Source organism: Macrobrachium rosenbergii, chromosome 41 (assembly GCF_040412425.1).
Source record: "Macrobrachium rosenbergii isolate ZJJX-2024 chromosome 41, ASM4041242v1, whole genome shotgun sequence".
Taxonomy (NCBI): Eukaryota; Metazoa; Arthropoda; class Malacostraca; order Decapoda; family Palaemonidae; genus Macrobrachium; species Macrobrachium rosenbergii.
The window spans coordinates 50241092-50266645 of record NC_089781.1 but is presented as its reverse complement, the minus strand read 5'-3'; the positions used below and the strand labels follow the sequence as shown (position 1 = coordinate 50266645).

At 36.8% G+C, this 25554-nt stretch overlaps 1 protein-coding gene across 3 annotated transcripts in view; it reads left to right on the top strand.

The window, feature by feature from the left end:
• LOC136826856 (golgin subfamily A member 6-like protein 2) overlaps nucleotides 1-25554 on the top strand; it is a 324849-nt gene that overhangs the window by 199409 nt on the left and 99886 nt on the right. For all 3 annotated transcript variants that reach the window (XM_067084347.1, XM_067084348.1, XM_067084349.1), the window contains exon 3: nucleotides 3323-3458. In XM_067084347.1, the coding sequence (XP_066940448.1) occupies nucleotides 3323-3458 (136 nt within the window). The remainder of the gene's footprint in view (nucleotides 1-3322; nucleotides 3459-25554) is intronic.

The following is a 25554-nucleotide window of genomic DNA, read 5'->3' as shown; positions in this document are numbered from 1 at the left end:
AATAACCGAGATAGGGCTCTTCAAAAAAACCTTTTTTCTAGCGATAATTCTCACCATACGCCGGCAAATCGCTCTGTTTCTTACCCTCTTTTCTATAAATTGTTTCACCAACTGGACTTATTCGTTTTTCATTGTTTTATATATCAATATTTAGAGAATTTTATTGGCTTTCTCATAAAAAATAATGCATTCGCCTAACTGTTATAGCTTTTGAGCTACTTAACGATAATGTTGACTACGGTAACATTTTTTCGTTTCAATCAATTTATAACGTCAAAATGAAACTGTTGCCGTTACCAAAGCCATTTTTCTTGGCTCTCACTTTATTCTACATCTTTTCCTCTACATTTTCGTATATTTACAAAGTAATCTCTATGAAAAATAACCGAGATAGGGCTCTTCAAAAAAAACTTTTTTCTAGCGACAATTCTCACCATACGCCGGGCAAATCGCTCTGTTTCTTACCCTCTTTTCTATAAATTTTTTCACCAACTGGACTTATCCGTTTTTCATTGTTTTATATATCAATATTTAGAGAATTTTGTTGGCTTTCTCATAAAAAATAATGCATTCGCCTAACTGTTATAGCTTTTGAGCTACGAACAATAATGTTGACAACGGTAACATTTTTTTTCGTTTCAATCAATTTATAACGTCAAAATGAAACTGTTGCCGTTACCAAAGCCATTTTTCTTGACTCTCACATTATTCTTCAACTTTTCCTCTACATTTTCGTATATTTACAAAGTAATTTCTATGAAAAATAACCGAGATAGGGCTCTTCAAAAAAATCTTTTTTCTAGCGATAATTCTCACCATACGCCGGGCAGAGCGCTCTGTTTCTTGCCCTTTTTCTATCAATTTTTCACCAACTGGACTTATTCGTTTTCCATTCTTTTATATGTCGATATTTAGAGAATTTTATTGGCTTTCTCATAAAAAAATAATTCATTCGCCTGACATTCATATTTTTTGGGTTACTGAACGAAAATATGAAAATAAGTAAAGATTTTTTTTTTTTTTTTTTTCGCGAAATAACTCACATTTTTTTGTATTTAGAGGGCTGGGACTCTTATTCTGACTATTCCACCATAAAATATAAACATTTAGAAAAAGGACAGCAAAATGAACGTTGTTGGCATAAAATTTCTATTTTTGCTGAATTTTCAGAAATAATTATTTTTTCGCACTGTCGAAGCGCTCCCAGACACATCGGGGCTCATGTGCCCTCAGTGATGTGATAACTATGCAGATATGAAAGGGTTAACATGGGCCAACCACATAAATGCCCTAAAGGTTAATGTTACACAATCTATGAATATTTTAAAGGTTGTTTCTGGATTTAGTTGAGGGGCTGATAAGAAATCCCTTCTGAGGCTATATGACTCTTATGTCGATCTAAGCTAGACTATGGCTGTCAGAGTTATTCCTCAGCTTGTAAAACCAAGGTAAAGGAACTGGAAGTTGTACGCAACATGGGGTTGAGAATATGCTCAGGGGCTTTTAGAACTTCGCCTGTTGAAAGCATATATGTCGACAGAGATCATTTTCCCCTTGATCTAAGAAGACAAGAGCTAGGGGTTGCGATATGTGGCTAGAGTGAAAAGTTCCCCCAAAAATCCCTCCTTTCAAGTACTAAAGGAAACAGACTCTCGATATTTTTCTTGTGCAAGAGCTTCTAAACCATTCCAAATTCGACTGAATGAGGATGTTAGGAATAAGCATCTTAAATCCCAGAAATGTCCTGGAAGTAGAATATCCTGTAAATCTTCCATGGGTTTATTCCAGAAGCATTAGTATGCAAGAAATTGTTTAACAAAAAGGACTGCACTGAAGAAGAGATTAGGGGAAAATTCTTAGAGCATGACGTTACCCATGCTAATTTTACAAAGATCTATGCAGATGGATCAAAGTCAGATAGTGGTGTTGGTTGCGCTGTTATCCTTGGTGATACAGCATACACAGCTAAATTACCCAACTCTGCATCAATATTTACTGCTGAATTAACAGCCGTAGTCTCTGCCCTAGATTTAGTTTTTCAAAGTAGTGACTCTAATTTTGTCATATACTTGGACTCTAGAAGCACTTTAGAAGCTATTGAAAAATTTAATAGCTTTCATCCATTAATTCAGAAAGTTCAGGAGTGGCTTTTTCGTATCTGTTGCCGGCATAAATCAGTCTCTTTCTGTTGGGTCCCTTCTCACGTGGGGATTCGCGGAAATGAGATGGCAGACAGGGAAGCAAAAGCTGCTAGTATTTTATCAGACACCTCTTTCAGAAAAGTGCCTCATACAGACCTAAAAGGTCCTATTAGATCTTATGATTTAAGTAAATGGCAAGAAAGGTTGACTTCTCTTCTTAGATAATATACTGCCGTGGTCTTCATCATTCCAGCTTGACAGATGAACAGAGGTTATTTTAACCAGATTAAGGATTGGGCACACTCGTTTAACCCATCAGTTTATTTTAGAAGGAAGCAGCCCTCCAGAGTGTGCTTCCTGTGACGAGACTCTTAACAGTGGAGCACATTCTGGTGGTCTGCTCCAGATATTTTAGCCAAAGAGAAAGATATTTCCCGGGTAAATCCCTCTGATAATTTGGGAGATGAAGCAGATATTTCTGCTTTCAACGCTTTTTTAAAGAGTATAAAAATTTTTAGCAATATTTAATTTTTTCCTAATATATTTATTGCATCACACAAAATTTTAATATTAAATTTTTTTTATTATGTATATAGTATACCACATTCATTGAACTTCATATCTTTATTTATTGGTCACATCACTTCATTTTATTTATTAATCATCTGCTCGTAATGATCCATTAAAATCAAGTTTGTTTAAGGATGGTCAAAATACTAGTAAAATTGATATACAGTACAGCATAAGTTACTACTCATCCATTAACCTGTCTGCTGATGTGGATCTTTGTAGCTACATATATATATATATATATATATATATATATATATATATATATATATATATATATATATATATATATATATATATATATATATATTTTTTTTTTTTTTTTTGTTTATTTACTATATTAATTATGGTTTATACATTTCATTGAGAGACCATTAACAGAAGTTCTAATTACTCTCCAGCAAAGAGAGACTCCCTCTGGGATTAGGTTAGACCTGTGAAAAACATACCTTGGACTTTAGTACATACAATAAAATCTTGAGACTTATTTTAGGGGGAAAATAGTGTCTTTTACACCACAAAGTGTTTCTTGAGTATTAGCCTTTAACATTACAGTGTTTTAATTGGTCATGGAATACACATAATTCTAAGGTTAAGTTGTGCTTTTCCAGGTATTTCCATATTACCAGGGAAGATGAAACGTTATATCACACGACAGGAGAGATCCATCCACGTGTGGTGGATCAGGTCATGCGCAAAGCATTATATGTTGACATCTTTAGTCCAGGAGTACGTCCTTCATGTAAGGTAAGCTGGTTTTTCCCTAATTTGTGATTCTCATTAAAACCTGAACTAGTAGTATCTTGCAATTCTTGCTATGTTCAGAATTTTTTTACATGTTACCTCTACACCTCTGAACTGGTCTCATTTCATATAAAGGCCCCTGGAAGCTTTACTTCACTATACATATTCCCAATTTTATTGGTTATTCACTTGTGCATGATGTGTTTTAGAATAACATAAAAACTTGACAAAAACCAACTGCATATCTTTGTTATACAGTGATTTATATACAGGGCTCTAATAAGGTGTTTAATGGTAAGTGCAAAGGTATTGTATTCAAAGTATGAAAATCATTAATGCACACTGAATTACATAAGTTTATAAACATAATATATATATATATATATATATATATATATATATATATATATATATATATATATATATATATATATATATATATATATATATATATATATATATATATATATATATATATATATATATATATATATATATATATATATATATATATATATATATATATATATATATATATATATATATATATATATGTATATATAATATATATATATATTATATATATATATATATATATATATATATATATATATATATATATATATATATGATTCCTTAGGTGATACTTAACTGTCATGGAAAGATGAAGAAAAGCCAAGAAAACACTGAAATTTCCAAGGATTCATACAGTTTTTACGGGGATCAGTCTTTCATTGAGTCACCATAATAATCTTAACATTCCATTTTTGAGTCAATTACATTTTCACTTTTCTTGGCAAGTATACACGAAGCAAGCATGATTGAAAGATTAGTAACATCTCATAGGAATGTACTATTAGCACACTTATTATATTAGTGTTGGTGATTTCATGAAGTTAGTAATTTCACTGATTCAGAAAAATTTTCAGTATTGTGATGTTACACTTGGTTAGGGTCACCTATTCTGAGCTTCATGAGCTGGTACAGTATAGGCTTACAATAGAAACCACTTGAGTAAATCTAGTGACAGTATGGCTGCTCCAAGACAATAAATTTTTTTTTTTTTGTGCAATATTAAATTTGTTATTTTTCATGTCAGTAGTTTTTAAAAAGACCCCTGCACACTAGATGATCGAATATCAGGTTCAGTGGTGATAATTGTGCAAAACTTTATTTCTAGGACCCCTAAAATATGATTGTGCAGATTCAAAGGATACTGTGCACCCTTCTCATTTACATATACACAATGCTGTACCCTTAAAATTTGGAAATTTAACATCTTCAACTCTTACTGATTTTGAGTTAGCTTCCAAAACTGTGGTAAAGTTTAACATGTCCGAACTAAACAACACGTAACGAATATGCACAGGTGGTAGTGGTTCCCTGTAGTGGATACTGGCTCAGCATCAGTCTCATGCAATTACTTACCAACAGTCATTGTGCTTTTGGTTTTTTTTTTTTTTTTTGCTACAGTCTTGCATTCATGTAGTGTTTGAGTATTGGTCTGTAAAAGTCTTCAAGTTGCGATGATAGCGCTCTTGAGTGACAGAATAATGGGATTGTAGATAACTTCAGGGAGGATGTTGAGTTCAGGTGCTGTAGAATGCATGTTTGTCATCAATTATTGTACAGTAAAGTGTAAAAAATAAGAGAAGGAAGTCTGTGAATGTGTTGCAGTGAGTTTCCTTGCAAGTGTAAAATGTCAAGTCAAGTGCCTGATAAAAACTTGGTCAGGATGGAAAATGCAATACTATAGTGGCTTGAAGACAAAAAATCTAAACAATTGTTTCATACTAGTCATCCATTAATAAGAAAGCAGTTTGGAGCATTCTGTACCTGAATTTCATGCAAGCAATGCATGGTTCTGTAAGATGGCCTTCAACAGACTAGAGAAGCTATGAGCAGGCAGTCAGTGAATATGCACTAGCAGTGCCCAAGAAACTCAGCAAGTGTTTATTGCTGATGAAAAGAGATTGTTCTGGTTGTGCATGATTTCCAGGAATTACATAACAAGCAAGAGAAGGATGCACTCCCCATAAAGCCAGCAAAGAATGCCTGTCAGTGTTGTCTTTATATATATATATATATATATATATATATATATATATATATATATATATATATATATATATATATATATATATATATATATATATATATATATATATATGTATATATATATATATATATATATATATATATATATATATATATATATATATATATATATATATATATATATATATATATATATATACACTGTATATAATTGTGTATATATATAAAATTTATATATATATATATATATATATATATATATATATATATATATATATATATATATATATATACACTGTATATAATTGTGTATATATATAAAATTTATATATATATATATATATATATATATATATATATATATATATATATATATATATATATATATAATATATATATTATATATATACAGTAATATATTCTTACATTCAAGTTGCAAATTCACACACACACGAACGTTTCACTGGAACCTAACTAAGGGACATATGCAATTTTTTCACAGACACACGAAATTCTCGAGAAACCCTGCAGGCTGCAGAAGTGGTTAGGTTTAATTTTTTAAGTAATTTACCTTGCACGATGGGCTCCAGAACCTAGCCTTATGTAAGTCCGAGGTATGACTGTATATATATATATACACACAGGCAGTGCTCGTGTTACGATAATTCGTCTTAGGATAATTTCAGTTTACGCTGGGGTTAGCAGTTAATACCGATACGATAAGACAATATTTAGAAAATATTTTTAAATATTGTGCGGGCGCAGGCAACAGCGTACAATCAGTCAGCAAGAGAGACCAACTTACAATCGAAAAACTTCTTTTCCTCCATCTCTTTATTGAGCATCACCTACACTTCCTGTGGATTCAAATTTTCTAATCAAACTTGTGATATTTTGGCTTTGCACCCTTGGGATGTTAAATTTAGCTGATAACAATCTTGCGGTTTCAGCACCATTTTTATTGTTTTGATAGTACAATTGAATTGCTTTTACTCTCTGTTCCTTTGTTAATCTCATGGTTGTACAAAATATTTGAAAAAATGAAGATTTAGCAAATTAATTAAAGAAAATATACATTATAAGATATAAAATTTAAAAGGCCGTTACTTATGCCGCACCCTGTATATTACAATAGAAAGTGTAATGTGGGAGAGTTGGAATGTGCTCTGTTGAACAGCAATAAATCTGTTCCTGGAGGTGACAATATTTGTTTTGAGATGATCTGCCACTTAGCACCTGTGACAAAGTCGTACTTATTACAGTTTTATAATCGTTCATGGCTTTGAAGTTTATTTCCTGCTAAATGACGTAAAGCTGTAATAATTCCTATCCCCAAACCTTTCCCAGTACTGTAAATAATAAATTACCAATTTCTTTAACAAGTTGTTTATGCAAATTACTAGAGAAAATGGTAAATACTCAAGTAACATGCCACATTCAAAAAAATAAAATTTTAACTTTCACTCAATTCGGGTCACAGTGTAACATTAGATTCTCTTTCTAACTTAGAAGACCACATATGTTGAGGATTTGCATGAAAACAAATTACTGTAACTGTCTTTTGTAACATCAACAAGGCATACGATACTACATGAAGATATGCAATATTAAAAGCGTTATATAAAAATAGTATCTGTGTACATTATCCAAGTTTAAAAATAGTATCTGTGGACATTATCCAAGTTTATACAAAACTTTTTTGACAGATCGCAATTTTCAGGTGAGAATTGATGATGTTTTATCAAAAACATTTCCACTGGAAAATGGTGTTCCATGGGGAAGTGTCCTTAGTGGCACACTATTTACCTTAGCAATAAATGATATCAGTAATAATTTACCTATTGGTGTTAAAAGTAACCGGTACATATATGGATGATTTTGCATGTTATTCGGGATCTTGCATAGAACATGCAGAGCAGATTATCAATAAAACCATAATAAAAATAGATGAATGGACCTCATCTGTAGGCTTTAAGTTATCCATACTTAAGACTCAGGCAGTTCTGTTGTTATAAAAATAAAAGTGGAAGAAAGGTGAAGAAACAAATTTGAAAATCAGAAATCATATTACTGTATACCAATTGGCCAAGCAGCAAAATTTTAAGTATTAGTATTTGATACTCACCTAAATTGGAAAGCTCACATAACACACATGAAATGAAAATGTAAAAGAGCATTAAATCTAATTAGGAAACTATTGAACACTACTTGGGGAGCCATTAGACATACCTTTACTGTACTGTATAAAGCAACAGTGTTGTCTGTCATTGATTATGGAAGTGAATTATATGGCTCAGCATCAGATGCAACACTGATAGCCTTGGATCGAATTCATAACGAAGGCCTTAGAATATGTTCAGGAGCCTTGAGATCATCACCAACATCACCTTTACAAGTTGATTGTGGTGAACTACCATTGTATCTCCATAGAGTTGTAACAGTGAAGAGTGCCCTGAGAATTCAGACAAGTGATTCTCCGACAAAAAAAATTATTTGAATTATGAAATGTATTTATAAATAATCATCCACCACCTTTCCCTTATAGAGCTAGAAGATTGTGTGAGCTGCTGAATATAATTTTGTACAATTACTTTCAATAGTAAAGTTGCCCCCTCCTTGGACTGTGAATAAAGTGAGAATTTGTACACACTTGATATTTTTATCAAAAAGTTACTCATATACCTCAGAACACCGTAGACAACTCACAATAGAGCATTTAAGCTGAAAATGTCACATTATGCAACATACACAGAGTATAGAGTGGGATATGCTGCAGTATCCCAAGACAAAATGTATCAATTCTCTGCTTAATAATGCTTCAGTATTCACAGGAGAGTTGTGTGCAATTGCATCAGGCATAAAAATAAAAACATCACTCGTGAATTTTGTGATTTTTAGTGACTCCAGAAGAGTTACTAAACAAAAAAAGTACTGTACAACAAATTAGGTTATTACTTCATAAGTTATATGAGAATGGGAAAATGTAGAAGTATGTTGGGTCCCTGCCCATACAGGGATCAAAGGAAATGAAGAGGCTGATAAAGCAGCCAAAGAAGCAACCCATATGACAAGATCGAATGTTAATATCTTTGTTAATGATTATATAATACACAGTCCAACCTCTTAAATCCAGGAACCTTGGGACCAGGCCACAGCCAAACCACAGAAAATCCTGGAATATAGAATACATCTCTAAAAAATGAATCTCTTGTGTAAACATAGTCCAGCCTAGTTGCCAACTTAGCCTCCTACTTGGCTAAGATCTGATACCATTTTTATCATTACTCATATTTTCACTTTATCACTTTATAAGTCATATATATCTTTTAACTCTTTTCTTCATACTGTATCATTTTCTTTTAAAATAGTTTACTTTATACAACACATTTAGCCTACCTTCCCAAATTAGCCTGAGCTTGGGTCAATTACTTAACTTTTCTCAGAATCTACAGGATATTATGGGTGGCTTTTATCTCCTAAATTTACAATCTTCATAATTATTGCTCTTAGTCTCTTCATCATTTATTTTAATTTTAGAGGATGATGAGATGACAAAAATACAGTAATGAATTTCAGCAATCACTAGTGCATTTGAACATCACCATCAAAAAATGTAAACAAAGCACACCACCTTCTATTGAAGAAAATGAACACTAAACATTTGCTAACTAAAGGGGGAAGGATAGAAAACCTATTCTAGCATAGATAAAGATTTATGTGTGTGCTTCTTAGAAACCTCCAGCATCATCTGAATCATCTCATGGGTGGCATATCAAATGGTTAAATGTACAGCTATTTAAAAAATATGATCAATACTGTATCACCTGCACACTGCTGCTCTAGTAGCCAACAGCAGCAGTGTGTGTGTGTGTGTAGGTGATACAGTCTTGATCATTTCTTTTATATAGCTGTACTGTCGACTCCTGGTATTCATGGGGTGATAGGGACCACAACCACCCGCGAATAGCTAAAATCCACAAATAGTTGACAAACCGCCTCAAAAAAGGCTTAAAACTGCTTACTTTATCAGTACAAACACCACAGGCCCCATCTAAAAATGCTTATAACTACCTATTTTAATAGTTCAAACACCAAATATACCTTAAACTATCATCCTAAAACACTTAGCATAATTTCAAAGTCATCTTGCAACATTACTGTACCCTTAAATATATACTGCAGATATGGCTTACAACTATCTGTGAAAACTAGGTTCCCCCTATACTGTACTGTATTCAGGCACACATTTTCTTTCATACATTTACTGTTCAAGCCGTCCCGTTTTCCTTTACAGGGGAAACATTGGTATGTAATTCACAAGAGAGAGAGAGAGAGAGCAAAAGTACATATGCACATTAAAAATATGTAATATTAAGATTACGTATGTAAACCATACGGGTACTGTACTCACCAGTGATCAATGTTGACCGAAGATGATGGTGATGAATTAGCTGTGTAGTCCGATGAATGACAGTGAAGCTATGACTGCACAGCAAAGCAGAGGAGTTACATCTCCTCTAGGGCACCTCTTCCCCTTCTTCAGGAGGCGCTTCATCTGGTTTTGGGAGGCACCACCTTGTTGAGGTAGTGGAACATGTCCATGAAGGTGTTACGATAGGGCTGCATGAGCTCATTAAGGCCATGGGAAAAATATATGGCTCTTTCCTCAGAATCGTCCCATGCCTCTATCATTGTTTGCAGTTGCCTGGCTTTCTTAAGAATTTTGTGCAGACCATGAAATTCTTCAAAATCCTGGTCTGTTGGTGGGATAGAGTACATGAATGAAGACAGCGAGTTCTTCTCCAGCAAGGGCCTTCCCAAGCATTCTACCCTCTTCACATTCCTTTTCGGCGATGGCACTTAATGTCATGCCAAAACGGGCTGCTATTTCCTTGTGACTTTTGCCCCTCTCATAACATAACAATCACGTCCACCTTCTCCTCATTGGTCATTACCTGTATCTTCCTCTGGTGCTTAGACTCTTGCCCAGATTCTATAGAAGCAGGGCGTTTAGGATGCATCTTAGGGCACGATTCAAAAAGATACGTGAATCCGCATTGATACATTCGTACACAACACACGAGCTCTAGAGACATACAAAGTGAACTGAGATGCTGGGTCATTGCCCATTGTATACAGTGTACATAGGTACATACAGGGTGGTGCTCATAACATTGATATTCTGCACATGCCTTACATTTTAGAGATATTTTACTGTAATTTATTGTAAGATGATTTTGAAATATCAAAGTGTTTTAGGATTATAGTAGAGCATGTCTAAAATATGTAGGTAGTTTGTAGGACGACGGGACTACGTCTGGTTGCGGGACTGTCAGCCTTTCTATCTTCGTACAGTATTATATTTCCGTGACTAACATTTTTATGATAAAGATTTACTAATTTTCAAATATTACAGTACTGTAATATATAATGTAAACAGCAAAATTTCAATAACTTTTTTTATAAAAAAAATGTTCTACCCAAACCAAGTGATCCACAGAGATTGTGGCAAAAGAAATTGCACCTTGGGATGCTGTATACCCAAGGTGCAGTGCTTGACACGGTATTGGCTGTCGTTTGCAAAGCAGCCAATCCAGGAGCGCCATTCATTTTCCTTGGTGCTGATTGGCTTTACCCCCAAACTTTATCTTGCAGAGGTGGGATGTGGGGACCCGCATCTCTTCCAGTTCACTGCGTAGGCCTATGTCGTCTGACCGTGTCACTGAGTATCTGTACTTTGTGCCATTTTTAATCTTTGTGTATCCCTTTTAATCATACCCTAAGATGCCTCGTAAACACCCTGCTTCTGCTAAGGCTTCTGGCAAACAGCCTAAGCACCAGGAGGAGGTCATGACGCTCAAGGAGAAGGTAAAACTTTATGAAAAGTTAAAAGAAGGCAACAGTTATGCATCAGTAGCCCACCATTTTGGCTTGAATGAGAGTACTGTACACTACATCAAGAAGAAAGAGATGGAGATAAGAAAGGCTGTGAGTGCTAACTTCTTTGGTAGTGCAAAAACAGTTTGGACAGTGCATGATAAAACAATCATTAAAATGGAAAAGTATAACAACTGTACCAGCAGTTTTCGACTGTTAGGGAAGGTGGCGAAGTAGAGGAAGGCAATGACACAGGGGAAGTAGACTTAGGCTTCGACGATCCTGCAGAAGAAGAAGTAGAAGAAGAGGAAGAGCCACAAGCAGGACCAACATCAGTTCCTCAAGGTTTTCAGGCCAGCAAGGGGTGGTTCCACAGGTTTCAGAGGCAGTTCCAATCAAGAGTGTTTCTCTGCACGAGGAAGCAGCATCGGCAGACACAGAAGCAGCCTCGAAATATCCTGAGACCTTCAAGAAAATCATCAGGGACAAGGGCTACCTCCAGAACAGGTGTTCAGTATGGATGAGACAGTCTTGTTCTCCAAGAAGATGCCCTCCCATACATACCTCATGAAAGACGAAGCTAGAGCCTCCAGGCTCAAGGCCCAGAAGGATAGGGTTACCCTCATCATGTGTGGCAATGCTGCTGGCTTCATGCTGAAACCAGGTCTCATTTACAAGGCTGCAAACCCCAGGGCCCTCAAGAATAAGAACAAGGGGTTGCTGCTGGTGTTTTGGACGCACAACCCCAAGGCCTGGATCACTGGTTCATTCAGAGCTTCATCCCTCAAGTTAGGCAATACCTGAGCGACTTGGGCATGGAGTTCAAGGTGTTGCCGATCATGGATAATGCTGGTGGCTACCCTCTTGATCTTTATTACAAGGGAGGCCAGCTTCAGTTACTCCCTGCCAACACCACCTCTCTCCTCCAGCCTATGGACCAGGGTGTGATCCATGCCTTCAAGGCACTCTACACCTGGAACTCCTCCTTAACCACCTTGTTCAGGCAATGGATGCTGACAGTGAATTTATGCTGAAGAAGTATTGTCGTAAATTCATGATTGCCACATGCCTGACCGTCATCGACCGATCGTTGAAGGACATGAAGGAGGAGACCCTGAACACCTGCTGGAAGAAGTTGTGGCCAGAGTGTGTGCACGATTATAAGGGCTTCTCTCCTGAAGAAATTAAATGTTCAGCCATTGATAAGGCAGCCCAGTTGGCGAGGATTCTTCATGGAGAAGGCTTTGATGACTTCACCGAGGATGAAGTCGGCACCCTCGATGCCCACTCTGATCCTCTGACGGACCAGGATTTGGAAGAACTGACAAAGTCTGCCAGCAAGGAGGAAGGCACGGTGGGCTCAGGAGATGAGGGCCTGTCTTTGGAACGTCTCTCCCAACTTATGAGGATGATCAAGGAGCTGAAGGAGGCGATTTCAGCATGGGCTCCTTATATGGAACACTCAATAAAGTGTTCAAATACCCTTGATGCAGCAATGGCGCCCTATAATCACACCCTCATGAACATGAAGAAGCAGCAACAGCAACTGCCGATCACCATGTTTATCCAAAGCCTCCCCAATCACCTGAAGAAGTGCCTCCCCAAGCCCCTGAAGAAGGGGAAGAGGCACCCCCAGATCTAGGGATGTAACTCCTCTGCCTTGCTGTGCAGTCGTGTCTTCATCTTCATTCATTGGACTGCACAGCTAATTCATCATCATCTTTAATGAACATTTATCACTGGTGAGTCCCCATTTAATTTAATTTTATTACATATTATTATTATTATTATTATTATTATTATTATTATTATTATTATTATTATTATTATTATTATTATTACGGTACACGTACGGTCGACTTCTGCTATTCGCGGACTCACAATTTGCAGATTTTTATGTGGAACCAAGCTATAAAGTATTTGCTGGAAACTCGCCCATTCGCCGATATTTCTGTGGAACATATCTATAAATTATTCGCTGGAAACTTACTATTTGTGGATTTTTTAGTTTTTTCATAGAGCAATATTCTGTATTTTCATATTTACTGTATAATAACATTAAATAATAATGTACAGCAATAATAATAATATAGTACATAATAGTATTAATATTAAATAACAACAGTACAGTAACATTAAGTAGTAAGGTTAAATAATATGTAATACTATACACTGATTACTACCTGTAATAATAATACATAATAATAAGATTCAATCATACTGGTACTCAGTGGTGATGGATGTTGATTATAAATGATGATGATGATGAATTAGCTGTGCAGTCTGATGAATCACGATGAAGATATGGCTGCACAGCAAAGTAGAGGAGTTACATCTCCTGTGAGGGTGCCTCTTCACCTTCTTCAGGAGGCACTTCGTCAGGGGTTTCAGGAGGTGCCGTCATGTTAAGGTATTTGAACATGTTAATGAAGGTTGTACGGTAGGGCTGCATGATCTCTAATAGTGTTTGAAACATTTGTGGCCCTTTCTTCATTATTATACAGTGCCTTTATCATTGTCTGCAGCTGCCTGACTCTCTTACTAAATTTGCACAGACCATGAAATTGTTCATAGTCCTGGTCTGTTGGTGGGATAAAGAGGGCGGCGAGTTCTTATCCAACAGTGGCCTTCCCAAGTATTCTACCCTCTTCATACTCGTTCCCGATGAATGCGACTACACTTTCAGTCATGCCATGACAAGGTGCTACTTCTCCATGACTTTTGCCCTCTCATGTCTACTTTCTCCTCATTGGTCATTGACTGTAACTTCCTCTGGTGCTTAGGCTTTTTGCCAGAAGTCATAGGAGAAGCAGAGCGTGTAGATGACATTTTAGTGCATGATTTCAAAAATATGCTTAGTCCGTAATAGTACTATTGTAACATTAAAAGCACACAGAACTAATAGATAGCAGTGAACTGAAATGTTGGGTTATTTGGATGTACACATGGACCATTTTGCGTATGTATAATGTTGATATTCTGCGCATACTGTACATTGATGTTTTGTTGTAAGACGATTTTTAAATATTACATACATAAAGTGTTTTAGGATGATACGTAGTAGTACGTATAGCTTATCTAAAATACGCAGGATGACGGGATAAGCAGGAAACACATCTGCAGAGTATTTTCATGTCAGTTACTAAGTATATTTTTGTGACTACTGTCAGTACATTCTTTTATGATGAAAAAAGATTTACTAATTTTCGAATATTACAGTGCTGTAACATTAATATAAGCACAGCAAAATTTCAGTAACATATACAGTATTTGTTTTTCTTAAAAGGTGCTTTACCCAAACCAACTCTCCGCAGAGAAAGAACACAGGATTTTCTGATGCTATATATCCAGGACCAGCGATACTCGACACGCTATTGGCTGTCGTCTGCAAAGCAGCCAATCCAGGAGCGCCATTCATTTACCTTGCATACTGCGAAGATGGAATTCTTGGAGCCCGCATTTGTATCCTCCAGCTTTACTGCATAGAAGTACTGATCGGTGTACATTATCTTGAATCTGTGTCATTTTAAATCTTGTGTATCAGTGTTAATTGTGCCCTAAAATGCCTCCTAAAAATGCCCTGCTCTTTCTAAGCCTTCTGGCAAAGAGCCTAAAGGAAAGAAGGCAGTCATGAAACTCAAGGAGAAGATAAAACTTATCGATATGTTGAAGTAGGGCAAAAGTTATGCCCCGGTTGGCCGCCATCTTAACTAGAATGAAAGTACTGTGAGGTACATTAAGAAGAAAGAGGTGGAGATAAGGAAGGCTGTAAGCATGAGCTTCTTCGGTATTGAAAAAACAGTTTTGACAGTATGGGATAAAACAGTTGTTAAGATGGAATCTGCACTGGCATTTTTGATAAAGGACTGCCGCAAGAAGAACGTGCCCCTCGACTCCAACATCATTCACGAGAGAGTGCGACATCTCTACCAGCAGTTTTCTGCTGCTACGGAAGGTGACGACATACAGGCACAGGAAGGCAGTGACATACAGACATAGGAAGACGATGAAGAAGGGGAATTAGAATTCTTAGACTTCGATGAACCTGTGCCAGAAGAAGAGAAGGAGGAAGAAGCAAAAGCAGGTCCACCATCAGCTCCTTAAGGTTTTCAGGCCAGCAAGGGGTGGTTCCACCGGTTCCAGAAGCAGTTCCAACTAAAGTCTGTTTTTGTGCATGGGGAGCAGCTTCTGCAGACACGGCGAAGTGGCTGCTGAATGTCCCAAGACCTTCAAGAAGATCATCCAGGAGAAGGGCTACCATCCAGAACAGGTGTTCAGTATGGACGAGACTGGCTTGCTCTGGAAGAAAGTGCCGTCTCGGAAATACCTCATGAAGGATGAAGCCAAAGCCTCCGTATTCAAGGCCCAGAAGGATAGGGTTACCCTCATAATGTGTGGGAATGCGGCTGGCTTCAAGTTGAAACCAGGCTTCATTTACAAGGCTGCAAACCCCAGGGCCCTCAAGAATAAGAATAAGACTTTGCTGCCAGTGTTATGGATGCATAACCCCAAGGCCTGGATCACCAAAGTCCTTATGGATTACTGGTTCCATCAGAGCTTCATCCCTCAAGTTAGGCAATACCTTAGGGACTTAGGGAGTTCAAAGGTGTTACTGATTATGGGTAATGCTGGTGGCTACCCTCTCAATCTTTATTACCAGGGAGTCCAGCTCGAGTTCCTCCCTGCCAACACTACCTCTCTCCTCCAGCCTATGGACCATGGCGTGATCCATGCCTTCAAGGCACTCTACACCTGGAACCCCCTCTAGCACCTTGTGAATGCAATGGACACTGGCAGTGAATTTATGCTAAAAGATTATTGGTGTAAATTTACGGTTGCCACATCTGTCCATCATCAACAGACCATTGAAGGACATGAAGAAGGAGACCCTGAGCGTCTGCTGGAGTAAGTTGTGGCCAGAGCCTGTGCATAATTATAAGGGTTTCTCTTAGTTGGCAAGGATTCTAGGTGGAGAAGGCTTTGATGACATCACCGAGGATGAAGTTGGCACCCTCATTGATTGCCACTCTGACCCCATGACGGCCAAGATTTGGAAGAGCTGACGAAGTCTGCCAGCAAGGAAGAAGACATGCCAGTTTCAGGGAAGGAGGAGGAGAAACATCTGTCCCAAATTAAGAGAATGATTAAGGAGACACAGGTGGTGGTTTCAACAAGGGGTCCTTATGTGGAACTCTCCTTAAAGTTTTCAAATATCCTTGATTTGGCATTGGAGCCCTGTAATCAAGTCCTCATCAGCATGAAGAAGCAGTGACAGCAGCTGCCTATCACCATACTTATTAAACATACTAAGAAGGACCCTCCAAAGCCTCCCCAAACCCCTGAAGAAGTGCCCCCCCAATTGCCTGAAGCAGTGCCTCCCCAATTGCCTGAAGCAGTGCCTCCCCAAGCGCCTGAAGAAGTGCCTCTTGAAGCGCCTCCTTAAGGTGAAGAGGCACCCTCAGAAGAGATGTAACTCCTCTGCTTTGCAGTGCAGTCATATCTTCATCGTCGTTCATCGGACTGGATAGCTAATTCATCATCATCTTAATCAACATTCATCACTGGTGAGTACCTGTATGATTTATGTATGTAGTAATCTTAATATGTACGTATTAAATTTTTTTTAATGTGCATACGTATCTCTCTCTCTCTCTCTCTCTCTCTCTCTCTCTCTCTCTCTCTCTCTCTCTCTCTCTCTCTCTCTCTCTCTCTCTTGTGAATTACACACATACAATGTTTCCCCTGTAAAAGAAAACGGGACAGCTTGAATAGTAACTTTATGAAAGAAAGTGGCTGAATATGTAGGGGGGACTGGATTATTTTCACACGTAGCTGTAATCCATACAGTATGTGCGTATATTTTTAAGGTTAAATATTTAAGGTGGCTTTGAAATTTTATGTTAACCCTTAAACGCCTACTGGGCGTATCATACGTCGACTAAAATTGTCTGTTGGGTGCCAAGTGGACGTACCGTGACGTCGACTACATAAAATTTCAACCTTCAGTCAACTTTGACTCGACCGAAATGGTTGAAAAAACGCAATTGTAAGCTAAAACTCTTACATTCTAGTAATATTCAATCATTTACCTTCATTTTGCAACAAATTGGAAGTCTCTAGCACAATATTTCGATTTATGGTGAATTTTTGAAAAAACCTTTTTCCTTACGTCTGCGTGGTAACTCGGCCGAAAATTTAAGAAATTCTTTCGTCATTTTGTCGTAATTTTTGCACTTGTTTTATATTAGCCGTTACGTAAAGTTTTATATATGAAAATGTGTGCAATTTCATGTAAAATACAACAAAATACAACCCATGGTTGTAGCTTTTTATCAGTTTGGAAATATTTTCATATAAATCTCGATAACTGCCAAAATTTCAACCTTCGGTCAACTTTGACTGACCGAAATGGTCAAAAAATGCAATTGTAAGCTAAAACTCTTGCATTCTAGTAATATTCAATCATTTACCTTTATTTTGCAACAAATTGGAAGTCTCTAGCACAATATTTCAATTTATGATGAATTTTTGAAAAACTTTTTTCCTTACGTCGCGCAGAAATTCTTTAAATCACGTTGTTGTAATGTTTGCACCGTTTTATATTAGTCGTTACATAAAGTTTGATATATGGAAATGTGTGCAATTTCATGTAGAATACAACAGAAAATAACTCATGGTTGTAGCTTTTATCAGTTTTGAAATATTCTCATATAAATCATGATAACTGCCAAAATTTCAACCTTCAGTTAACTTTAACTCAACCAAAATGGTAAAAAAACGCAATTATAAGCTAAAACTCTTACATTCTAGTAATATTCAATCATGTACCTTCATTTTGCAACAAACTGGAAGTCTCTAGCACAATATTTCAATTTATGGTGAATTTCTGAAAAAAAAAAAAAAAAAAAAAAATTACGTCTCATGTCTGACGTAACTCTGCGAACATCTCAGAAATTCTTTCACACGTTGTTGTAATGTTTGCATCGTTTTACATTAGTCGTTACATAAAGTTTTATATATGAAAATGTGCGCAATTTCATGTAGAATACAACAGAAAATAATTCATGGTTGTAGCTTTTATCACTTTTGAAATATTTTCACATAAATCACAATAACTGCCAAAATTTCAACCTTCGGTCAACTTTAACTCGACCGAAATGGTAAAAAAACGCAATTGTAAGCTAAAACTCTTACATTCTAGTAATATTCAATCATTTACCTTTATTTTGCAATAAATTGGAAGTCTCTAGCACAATATTTCGATTTATGGTGAATTTTTGAAAAAACATTTTCCTTACGTCCACGTAACTCTGCCGAACATCTCAGAAATTCTTTCATCACGTTGTCGTAATGTTTGCACCGTTTTATATTAGTCGTTACATAAACTTTTATATATGAAAATGTGCGCAATTTCATGTAGAATACAACAGAAAATAACTCATGGTTGTAGCTTTTATCAGTTTTGAAATATTTTCATATAAATCACGATAACTGCCAAAATTTCAACCTTTCGGTCAACTTTAACTCGACCAAAATGGTAAAAAAAACGCAATTATAAGCTAAAACTCTTACATTCTAGTAATATTCAATCATGTACCTTCATTTTTGCAACAAACTGGAAGTCTCTAGCACAATATTTCGATTTATGGTGAATTTCTGAAAAAAAAAAAATTTTTTCCTTACGTCTCATGCCCGATGTAACTCGGCCGAACATCTCAGAAATTCTTTCGACACGCTTGTAATGTTTGCATCGTTTTACATTAGTCGTTACATAAAGTTTTATATATGAAAATGTGCACAATTTCATGTAGAATACAACAGAAAATAATTCATGGTTGTAGCTGTTATCACTTTTGAAATATTTTCACATAAATCACGATAACTGCCAAAATTTCAACCTTCGGTCAACTTTAACTCGACCGAAATGGTCAAAAAACGCAATTGTGAGCTAAAACTCTTACATTCTAGTAATATTCAATCATTTACCTGTATTTTGCAATAAATTGGAAGTCTCTAGCACAATATTTCGATTTATGGTGAATTTTTGAAAAACATTTTCCTTACGTCCGGCATGCATAACCTCGCCAAACATCTCAAAAATTCTTTTGTTGTCAATGTTTGCATTTTATATTAGAAAAACTTTTATGAAAATGCAATTTCATGTAGAATACAACAGAAAATAACTCATGGTTGTAGCTTTTATCAGTTTTGAAATATTTTCATATAAATTACGATAAATAGAAAAAATTCGACTGTCGGTCAACTTTAACTCGACCGAAATGGTCGAAAACTGCAATTATAAGCTAAAACACTTACAGTCTAGTAATACTCAATCAATTAGCTTCATTTTTCAACAAACGGGAAGTCTCTAGCGCAATATTTTGATTTATGGTGAATTTTTGAAAAAAAAAAAAATTTTTTTACATTCGCACGTTACGGATTCATGCATCATATTGTGATAATATTTTCTCTGTGTTGCTTTGATCCTTTTACAATTTGTTATATACCAAAATCATTGCAATTTAGTGTACAATACAAAGAAAAAAAAATAAATCTTTAGCTTTAACCATTTTGCTCACAGGGCGATTTGTATAAAATTATATATGAAAATTTTTTTTGGCGCTGTCATATATTTCAATATTTATATATGATAATGATATTTTTTTTTCATTTCTGATGGTTGCATACTAAACTTCAGGCAATGACAAAAAAGGAGCCAAAAGTGAACTTTTAATCTTAAAAACTAAGCGTGCTGTGATTTTTTGAAAAAAACTTTTTTTCCGCTTCGGCGCTAACTCCCAAACGCCGCCGGCATATGGGAGACGTTTTTGTAAATAGAGGCTCAGCGTTTAAGGGTTAATACTATCATTTCAAAGATTAATACAGTAGTAGGATAATAGTTTAAGGTATATTTGATGTAGGATGATATTTTTAGGCATACATTTGGTGTTTGAACTTTCAAGATAGGCAGTTATACGTGTTTTTAGAGGGTGGTGTCAAGTATTTGTGGATTTTAACTGTTCACGATGGGTCTGGTATGCATCCCCCGAGAAAATGGGGGTCCACTTTGTACTTATTACCTGTATGTATTACAGTAGTATTACAGGTACAGTATTGTACAATACAGTATTATTATTATTATTATTATTATTATTATTATTATTATTATTATGATTATTATTATTGTAAAATTAGGAAAAAGACCTTCTTTAATACAGGTTTTGTTAAACAAAATGGCAATTTCAACAGCATTTATTTTATATAGTAAACGCTCAATTCGTCTTATCAGTTGCTTTCCTTGCGCTGGAATGGTTGCAAGCAGTTGTCCAATATTCATATCCGGTGGTTTAGTGATGTGTAGGAGGTAGTTCTCGTGGGGTGTCGACTAGTTTCGCCCTTCTCGTTAGGGCATCGTTCAGGACAGGATTGCAGGATGCAGTGGCTGTAATGCGTAGGTTTTTCATCTTTTATCCGTGTCTGTTGGTTTTTGAAGTTAGTCGCTTCATTTTCATTGGCTATCCGGCCATGACGTCATCGGAAAGGCGGTTCCTGATTGGCTGTCTTCTCAATCTAAGCCTACTGCTGATCGGCGATGGTGCAATTTATTGAGGAAGGCGGGTTAACTGATCATTCCCGAGGTGAAGGGTGGCGCCTCTGCCTTCCTCAGGTGTTGGAAGGGCGTCCTCTGGGCAAGGGTTAAAGTCGTCCTCGACGTTGGGGCGTCTTTGAGTCATAGGTGGGTGCGAGGGACGATCTTGCAGGTAGTCCTCGGGGTGAGATCTCACTAGGCGATCACCCTCGGTGCTCTGGAGGTCGTCCTCAAGGGGCGTAGGTTGGGATGCCCGTCTTGCCTGGTTGTCCTCGGCTTTCCTGACGGCTGTAGAGAGAAGGAAGGTTTCCTGAGTCACATTAAGGCTTGGTTTTTCCTTCCCTATGTGGAGTGCCTCCAGGATGCGAAGACGATGAAGGTCTGGGGCTCTGTCAATAATTTCAAAATGTCCAACAATGTCGCTGCAGCAGATCTTCTGGTTATGGGCAGTCTTACAGTGATTAAAGATGGTTCCCTCCTGGGCATGGCAGGAGATCCGTTTGGAGAGGCGCATGGATGTCATGCCAATGTAAGTTCCGGGGCATCCTGGGAAAGGGCACGCGTATTGGTATATGGCATTCATCCTCTTCATGGGATCTTGAGGAGGGGCAGGGTTGTTCTTCATCACTAGACTACACGTCTTCGTGCTCCTGCAGAAGATAATCAGTTGGATCTAAGTCTTTGTCATGAAAATAGCTGCTGAAATTAGACTTCTGACGGAGCATGTCTTGTTTTATTATCCCAGGGGCTTTTGCTAGATGGATCGCTTCACCATAACGGGATGCTTCTGATAGGATTGAACCTACATCAGTTTCAGCAGCCAACAGAACTTCTCTTCCTTGGTGATTAGCTTGCAACTCTGGAATGTGCAAAAGCAGCTGATCCTTGAGTCGAGTAGGATGAACATCAGGCGAGTCAACACCAAGCTGTTCCAGCCTCTGCTTTGTAAAGCTTTGTCAAATCAGCAAGCTTGAAAATCGGTGGCCTCTCACTGGCATTTTTCATCTCGCAGATGTAGGTGACTAGTTCAGAGAAAGCAATTGGATATGCACCCTTCAGTGTTCCTGTGCTTTTTCTTGCTCCCTCACCTTTAGGTATGCCCGTTCTCAGTTATACAATGCCACCAAACAGCCAGGGTGATATTTCACTTCTTGGGCTACGACATCTCCTGCACTTAGTTTGGCGAGTTTTGTATCACTGACTGTTTTGGCACATTCATTTATTCTCCTATTCACATGCTTTGTCATTGCTTCTCTAAGCTCCCCCCCTTCAGTTTCGCAGAAGAAGCATTCTTCTGTTTTAGTTTCTTGGAGCTTTCGTGGAATCTATCTTCTTCTGCCCTCATCACTAGTACCTACATGACTTACTCTTTTTTCAGCTCGTGTAACTTTATGTTGTTGAACAGAAGCCTGCAACTCCCATGATATTGTACCATATTTTTTCTCAACGTTTCCTCTATCCCAGAACCTTCGTCAAGTCTTGCAGGGTCTAGCTTGATTGATAGCGCATTGAGTGAGTGAAACAGAGGAATGAAGTGTGCCAGGTTCATATATCCATCATCCCCTCTTCTGGCAGGATTGGCCTTGGGAGATTTTAGATCTTCTTTCTTAACCTCCTGACATAGGCAAAACTTGGTCCAGTCTGTTTTCCATGATTGTCCAGTTCATCCATGATTTGACCCTTTTACCACCCTGTACATGTAATAGTATAATAGGCCTCTTATGTCCTGTAGTATACAATAGGCACTTTCCTGTATGGGATACAACTAGGTTCTTGCACTGTGCCAGATACCTAGTGTCATAAGTCCCGTGCGATCTGTACACCATCCAGATAACTAAAACCCTGTTATCCTTGGTTCGGCTCTCCCGCTGGCACGCCCTGTCCATTCAGGTGAGGCTGCCTAACTGATTTGGGGTTGATTAGGCAGCATTTGGGATACTAGTAGGTTGTTGCAGTATGATGCCAACATAGATTTCCTACTTAGTTGACACTGAACCCCATGCTGAGTTTCACAGCAGTGATGTCACCAATGTGCCTTGGTAGTGCCCGACAATCACTCCTTTGATACAGTGCCTTAACCATGTTATAAACTAGAAAATATACATCAGCAGGCTTAAAAACATAGGAATCCACACTTAGATCATGCAATTCGGACAACTACAAATATTTCTAAGCAAAACATCAACTTCAGGTGGTTATTTTGGTGGCCATCTTGAAAAATGGCCGCCATTTTGGATTTTCAATTGGCCAATCGGGCATATTTGGTTAGTATCCCTTGGAGAACAATTGTGCCAAATTTGATGCTTGTATGAACATTTGCACTATTCTAAAAAATTACTCTTATCTGCCCCACTATATATATTTCTTTGTATAAAGTGTACGCATCTATGCAGTCTGAAATTCATAGCGGTAAACTTCCTTAACACATTAAATCTAGCAACTCAATTTGTATTTCTTGAATACTCCACCCCGTACACTTTAATTTTTAATTGAATCTCTGTCTGTATATGACAAAAGCCAGTAAAACTCAGACTCAAGACTAATGTTGTTTTCGATACCCTGTAACTTAGTCTATTGTACCAAAATCAGTAAAATGTGGATGTTGAAGGGCAACCATAAAATAATTTTCCCAAATTAGGAAGGCAAATACCATAAGTTAGGCCTAGTTTCTCTGTTGTCATTTGTTAATTCTTAATTGCCTACTGAAGTTCCACTGTCTTGGTTTAGGCTAGGACTCCACTTAGCCACATAAGTTATGACTAACTTTCCTATTCACGTAATATGGTAATCATTTGCCAAGCCTACTACCTAATTTTGTAAGAAAAGTATAAAGTACAGGTTAAATTTTTGTTTAGTAAACTTTTTGCATATAATGTCAGTTTCCTGTGCAAAAAATATTTTTTGCATTTTTTCAACAGTGAACTCTCTGGAATATAATAAAACATTTTTACTAGTCACATTTTTATTTCATGGCAAAAAAAAGTTTGTATTTTAATTCTTGAAGGAAAGGGTAATGCTTTTTTTCAACAGTGAGTAGTTTGCACTCTCTGGAATATAAACTGTATAAATAACCTGGTTGTATCATTGTTAACATTGAAGTAGAAAAATTCTCCTTGCTTCAAAAACATTTAGTGTATAAATCTGAAAACATAGTTGAATTAGACTCCTGTACTGATTTTGAATATAAGATTTTCAAAAAAGGCAGTTATTTATTTTCAAAAAGGGCCTTATTTTAAAATCTAGGCCTTATTACTTGTGTTTAATTTTTCATAAATGTGTTTTGTTGAAACAATGGCACTGTACTTTGATATCCAACAGGCCTATATTGTATAATCTTTATAGACTCTGGAGAGGCAAAATTCTACATTCCATAGCCTCCAAGTGGGAAAGGAAGCCAGCAGAGAAAGGACTATAAGAAGTAAAGAATAAACTAGAAGCTATATTATAAAGAAAAACCAAGTGGAAAACCAAATACTGTCAGCAGTGAAATGAAACCTATGCAAACTTGTTACAAAAAAAAAAAATTACACCTAGTTTGAAATTCTGCAGTTGCAACAATTCAACTAATAATTAGAATGACCATACCATAATTTTTTCATAACTGGAAGTCAGGGCACAATGCTGTAGGTTAGGTTGAGGGAAGGTGAGGATAGGATATGTTAGTGTTTTTAGCAATTTTTATTCTAGTACATACTTATACTCCCACAACTTGCAGTCATTCCCAAGTTGCAGCATGTGACTTGAAACTGATATATTTCTCAATAAGCAAGTATATGTATGTACGTACAGTATTTCTAAGTGTAAACTGTACATATCCATGCAATTTGAAATTCAAAGCTTTAATCTTCTTAACACTAACTCCAGCAACCCAATTAGCATTTTGTCAGAACTCGATCCCTTTAATTAAGTCTTTATCTGTATATGGCAAATGCCATTGAAACCCGAGACCCAGTAAACATATTAAAATGTTTTCGATTATAGAACTCCAGAAACCCATTATGCTGTTTTTTTTATAACCTGTAATTTAGAATAATGCATTTTAACAGTAAAATATAGATATTAAAAGAGCAGTGCACAAAATATATTTTTAAAATTAGGAAGACATATATCAAAGTTAGGCCTAGCTTCTCTTTTGTCATCTGTTAATTCTTGAAGGTTAGGACTATTTTAACCTTAAGTAATTATGAATAAAGAGATTTTGACAAAGGAAAAATCTATTTCTGAGGAAGGCCCTTTGTCACCTGGTGAAATTCCATACTAACACGAATTTCTAGGTATAAATTGCTAGATATACCAGAGAAAAAGAGCTTTCAGGAATGCTGGGGTTACTACCCCCAGATCGAGCGTCTTCCCTAAGGAAGACGTCGGTATAACCAAGGGTGAGTGAAAGGATCACAACCACAGAGCTACACTCGATAGATATCCCTATGTCAAAACCCCCGGAAGAGAGCGGTGAGCCGTTACAGCCCCCACACACAGGCGTCCGCCAGACCGGCGACACCAGCGCCATCTACTTCATTCCAGGCTAGCACCACCCCCAGGCTTGGCATGTGCAAGTAGGGGGGGAGCGGAAGC